Genomic DNA, 6,217 nt, shown 5'->3' with positions numbered 1-6,217 from the left:
TGTTTTAGGATAGCCTTGTAGACTTTTGGTTTTTTACTATTGTTACTAATCATAATGAATGACCAAAATAGTTGTTCAAAACCTGAGATTCAGTAGGTAGGCTTCAATTTCTGCCGCAGTCTGGCTGGGCACAAAATCACGAGCCACTCACACCTTGTGGATTCAAACAGCAACTCTTTATTCCCGAACTCACACTGGCACTCTACACACGTTCTGGGGAATCCACGTTCTGAATCCCAAATACTCTCTGAATCCTGTGAGAACTCAATGGGAACTCAAGGAGCCGGCATGCCTGAGGCAGCAGGATATGCCCTATTCCCAGCAGGGTACACCTTAAACCTGGAACTGCCCTAAACCCAAGGAGCAGGATACTCCCTAAAACCTGATCCGCCCTAAACCCAGATCTGCCCTGGTCCTTGAGCAAGGTCACCTTACTCAAGCATACATGCAATGTCACTGCAAATGACCTGGGTCCAAAGGCAAGCCCATTTCCACAATGGAGAGTCCTTCCTCTAAGCAACATGGAGTAGGCTAACAAAGAAATTGCCATGCATCATTCCTACTTGGCAATGGCTCTCAGCAAATTTCAAACATAAACATTTATTTCTAATATTCCAGGAAGACTGAAATTAAATATTCATTTTTTTTAAAGTTCAATGTTTCCTGTTTATTTTAGAAATACATGATTTAGCTAGTAAGGTGGTTCTCCATGCATGGTACTCAGATCGGCAGCAACACCTGGAAGCATGGTAGGCATTCAAATTCCTGGGGATCACTTGAGCCTTTCTGAATCAGAATTTCTGAGTGTAGTTCTTAGGTTCCTGTGTCTTAACAAGCTCTCCAGGTGATTCACATGCCTACTAAAGTTTGAGAACCACTGAGGCAGGGACAACAAACATCAAACACCACTTACTAAACCATTTCTTTTTGTGGAAATGTTAATGAATCCAAGTCCCAGGGGTATAGACAACGAAGTAGTATTTATTAATTAGTTATTATTAAGTTCAAGTTTTCATTTTGAAAGATGTTCCCCGCTCCCCTTCCAAAACACACACACACACACACACACACACACACACACACACACACACACATTCTCGAGGGAAATGACATATATTTAAAATATGTGTGATTACAGATGAGAAGTGTCAGAGGAGTTGGTGATCAATTTTAAGAGCTACTGCATACAAAAGATACCTGTGGTGAGTTGTCCAATCTTGGGTAAGGAAAGAGGGTAAGCTTTTATGAAATTTTTGACAGAAACTTATGTTCTTCAAATTGAGTTTGGAAAAAGCAAGAGTATAATTCTTTCAGGGAAGGAATTTTTGTTCTCAGAAAATAAGCAGAATAATAAAATCCATATATTTAATTCACATAAATGTGTTAAAATAATGAGCCACTTAAGGAAAACCAGTAAATTGTGAAAGGTTAATATTTTATCTGTTTACATAAATAAAGCATCTGTAAAACACTTCTTCAAATAATCTCTGGTGTCTGTAGGAATAATAAGCCTGAATGTAATTGTGGCATTTTATCCCATATTCCTTCATGCCTTCAATTAATTTTTATAGATTTTTAGATGTAAGAAAGCAGTATGAACTACAAAGATCAAGGTTTTGGAATTCGACCTCAATTCTGTTACTTAAGCATTCTGGGCATTATTTTTTTCCTGAATAAATGAAGATTAAGATGCTTAACTCCAAGAAGATAAAAATACCTGTGTGAATTAAATGACATATTTTTATGATGTACTCTAATATGGTGTCTGTCTTATTAAAATGAATGCTCAAAAGTGTTATTATTTTTTTGCTTCCCAGTCTGTTGATAACTACATATGTACATTTGGCAGATTAAAATATTAAATGAATCAAAATTAAGTATGGTTAATCATGCTGTTTATAATTTTACCAGTACAGGGGAAAATGAAACAATAAAACAGAACTTGGACTAGAGAAATTCTGTTAGAAGTATAACTTCACTCTTAATTTTCTCTGCTATTATGTGGTATGAGATGCTAAGAAATCACAAAATTTGAAGACACTATAGGTAGATTAAATTAAATTTGGAATTCATGTTCACAGAGTAAGAGAAATGAGGCTTTCAACTGTGGCAACTAAAACAAGTTTAAAATATTTAGTTACTTTAACAGCCATTTTTATTATAGTCTAAAAGCAGCAGGATATAGAAATAGGATCCTTAGATGCATTCTTTTTGAAAGAGAAGTTTCATGAAAGAGAGGCAGAAGAAGTCTGGGTGGTCAACAGGAGAGATTGCCATTAGATGGTTTAATAAAAGACTGATAAGGAATGGGGAGGGAGTGCTCACCACAAGTCTTAGGATTCTCCCAGATATCTAAGATGAATTGTGTACACACACACACACACACACACACACACACACACACACACACACACACAGTGAGATTTCATGTGGTTTAGATTAAGGTCCACAGAAACTAATAGAGCAATTTCTCCAGTTTGCCCAGTACTAAGAGACGAAAGGAAAAATGTGCAGGAATATAAGAGAATCATTAGTAATGTCTCATCAGCCCTCACATATCAATGGGCATTTTGGTTAAGGGTAGAATGAATGCTTGGATATTTCCATCTCATAAAGATCAAAAGCCCAGGTCATGAACCCGAACTTGGTTTTTCCATTCTCTGAAATGTAGATTGCTTTATTCCACAAATATCTTTCTGAAGTTGTGTTTTTGAATATTTTTCCTTCCATGTTTAAAAACCACCTCAGGGCATTCAGTCTCTTTATTTACAAGTGTCTTTGCTTGTAATAAGTGATCAATAACTATTTGGTAGCTTCAACAAGTTCAATAAAATGAAGATTTAAATAGACGTTGTTAGAAAATATCTCATGTAATTAAATTAGACACTTAATCTGTGAGTGGTATTTAAGTATTTACTATGTAAAAGTATTTTTGCTCTTGATTTCAACATGTCCATTAGATACAATATTAATTGGAAGATCAATAACAATATCCATTTTGGCTCTTGGCTTCTCATTGTAATGACCATATTGTTTGCTAGAATGAAAACAGGGATCACTGGTCCACAACAAGCCCATGTTTTAATGTCCAAAATTTCCTCTAAAAAGGGCCATTTCATCTACTTAAATAAGCCAGTGTGCTCAAATGTAATTCATCCACTATTCAAAAACTCCTAAGAGCTCATTATTGTGTTTCTTTTGGTGAAAAACAAAGCAAAAGTTTTCACATGTAGAAATGGAATAGCATTTATCCCTGGGGCAAACACAATGACTTTTTCTTAATAGGACCTGTTTTGCACTCTAACTACTAGTTTACTGAGGTAAACTGTAAGCTCTATGTGCTTAAGAAATATGTATTATCACCATTGATTTCCCAACATCTAGGACACAGCTGGTAAATAACAGGTCCTTAAATGGTTGAAAGGATGAATGGATGAACAGGATGAATGATTATTTTAGTGTCTTTCTATTACATTTCCCATATTCTTTTATTTTCCAGCTGCTACCAGATTTGCATTTTCCAAATGATGATGACAAACATAACCACAAGGAACGGATTCCTCCTCTTGGGGTTTTCTGATGATCGAAAACTGCAGATCTTGTATGCTTTGCTCTTCTTGGTGTTGTACCTAGTGGCTTTGACAGGAAACTTCATCATTATCACCATCACAACACTGGACCAGCACCTCCAATCTCCAATGTATTACTTCTTGAAGCAACTTTCCCTTCTGGACCTCTCCTTCATTTCCGTCACAGTCCCCCAGGCCATTGACAATTCACTGATGGATGATAACTATGTTTCATATGGCCAGTGCATACTGCAGGTTTTCTTCTTCACATCTTTGGCCTGGACTGAGGTAGCTATTCTTACAGTTATGTCTTATGACCGTTATACAGCCATTTGCTTCCCACTGCACTATGAGGTCATCATGGATCCCAGAAATTGTAGGTGGGCTGTGATAGCTGTGTGGGTGAGTGGAGGCATCTCAGGAATCTTATACACAGCAGCCACATTTTCTATCACATTCTGTAAGGTGAAAATAATACATCATTTTTTCTGTGATGTCCCCCAATTACTGAAGCTCTCCTGTTCTAATGATTACCTAGGAGTGATCGGAGTAGCTGCTTTCATATCTGTGGTGGCATTAGCTTGCTTCGTCTTCATTGCCCTCTCCTATGTTCACATATTCTCCACAGTTCTAAGAATACCCTCTGCTGAAGGCCGCTCTAAGGTATTCTCCACCTGCCTGCCCCACCTCTTTGTTGTCTCATTTTTTCTCTCTACAGGCATCTGTGCATATCTAAAACCAACTTCAGATTCTCCATCTGCATTTGACCTTATGGTATCTATCTTTTACACAGTGATACCCCCAACACTCAACCCTATTATCTATAGTCTGAGGAATGAGGCCATGAAGAGTGCACTAAGAAACTTAGTTTTGGGCAGAGAATTCACTGGGAAAAATACACTTTTGTCCTGTTGTTAGTGGTTGTTCAATATTATATGCAAGGAACTTTTTGGTAATTGGATCCCTTAATTTGTGAAGTTAATGAAGCAATAGAATTACTTCCTGTAGATAAACGTGTAATATAACCATTGTTATTGAATAAACTTTTGCCTTCATTTATTGAACATTTTATTCATTGAAATTTTTTTTGAAAAAAAATCATAGCATATGTTTTAAAAACTTCTGTATAAATAAAATTACAACAATAAGAATAAAAAGTGATAACATTTACCCACAGTTTCACCCACCAAACAAGTCAACTATTTTCATTTTAATCTACTTAAGTTTAAATATTCATCTTAATTTTTATCTTCATATATACCAGTTTTACATACTGGTTTAAATTTGTAGGTCATTACTATGTTTAACCACATAGTTTTACTATGCTAATTTTCTTTAATGCATCATATTCAATTAAACTCATCTGAAAATACAAGTAATCATTTACCTTTTTCACATATGCTACTTATTTTCAATTTTTCACTCTTATAAGTAAAGCTGAAAGCAGAAGCTCTTTATAATTTCAAAGCATGAGTTGTGAAATCAAAGTGCACAAATTGTTCATTGCTCTTGAGACCATATTTCTTTCCAAAAATATTTGATAATTTTATTACCATTTTGTTACCACAATTTTGTTAATTCATGCAACAAATATTCATAGAGTACTATTAGCTGATTGAAGTCATATCAGGTGCCTGCAACACAAAAATACAGATACAGAATTTAAATTGTGGGGACCTTTTAAAATAATAGCAATATTTTACCTTTTGTAATTTTTTTCAAATATTTGATATCTCAAGAAATTAAACATATTCACAATACTTATTTTCCATATTATTCATTTTAGCTTTACATATTTCTTATTTTATGAAAAGCTTTATAAGTATTACAATTCTGTTTTATGATGACAAAAACATTTTCTCATGTCCTTTGTATTTCATATTTTCAAGCCTTTTTTCTATGCTAACCTTATTGCAAGCAAGCTGAATATGAGCTGTTAATTTTGTGGTAACAAAACTTAAGCAGTTCAGGTAATTAAGACATAATCATAAATGACTCACAATTAGCTCTTTTACCTCCTTGTTCTCAGGCCATTCAAGCAGACAGCAATACATGTGAATTATATTTGTTTCTTTTTAAGTTTCACCCCAGTGAAATATTTTGACATAATTTTCTGAAATTTTCTCTCACTGACCTATTATTTTAATGAACCCACAGAATTATAAAATAAATACACAAATTTCTATTCATATTCTATTCTTTCAGCTCTCTTTATTATATATAAATATCCTTTGCAAATTAAACAATATTGTACTGATTTTACTGCATATTTGAGTAAAAGAGCCACTCTTTACATTTTTGTTGTCTTCTATTACTTTCACAGATAAATTTTTAACGTCTTAACTCATTTCAGTAAATATTGTCTGTCTTGAGGCCAATAGTCATTCAAAATGTACAAATTAACTTGGAAAATATTGTGCTGTGTGAAACCTGTTTGTTGTTTCCAATAAGTACCAAAAAGTTTTGTTGTTTGCTCTAATTCAAAAATTTTGCTAATTATCTTTATGAAAATAAAACATTCCCTAATTTGTATGATTTCCAAAACCTGACTGACTCACTATCTATTCAAGATAAGCATACAATGCAACTACTAAGGGTCTTTGAACTATATCATAAATTATGAGGATTTCTGCATTGCTACTGCTACC

The 6,217-nt window shown here is 34.3% G+C and overlaps 1 protein-coding gene across 1 annotated transcript; it reads left to right on the top strand.

The window, feature by feature from the left end:
* Window positions 1-3,524: 3,524 nt before the first annotated feature.
* Window positions 3,525-4,487, top strand: LOC101962153 (olfactory receptor 14J1). Its single transcript, XM_005338843.3, has one exon. The coding sequence runs from the start codon at window positions 3,525-3,527 to the stop codon at window positions 4,485-4,487; it is 963 nt and encodes a 320-aa protein (XP_005338900.2).
* The last annotated feature ends 1,730 nt before the right edge of the window (window positions 4,488-6,217 follow it).

Source organism: Ictidomys tridecemlineatus, chromosome 8, assembly GCF_052094955.1.
Source record: "Ictidomys tridecemlineatus isolate mIctTri1 chromosome 8, mIctTri1.hap1, whole genome shotgun sequence".
NCBI classification, from domain to species: domain Eukaryota; kingdom Metazoa; phylum Chordata; class Mammalia; order Rodentia; family Sciuridae; genus Ictidomys; species Ictidomys tridecemlineatus.
This window is presented reverse-complemented; position numbering and strand designations above follow the sequence as displayed.

What these genes read in the sequence shown, in the direction of transcription:
- LOC101962153 (XM_005338843.3), top strand. Translation starts at nt 3,525, where the DNA reads ATGATGATGACAAACATAACCACAAGGAACGGATTCCTCCTCTTGGGG.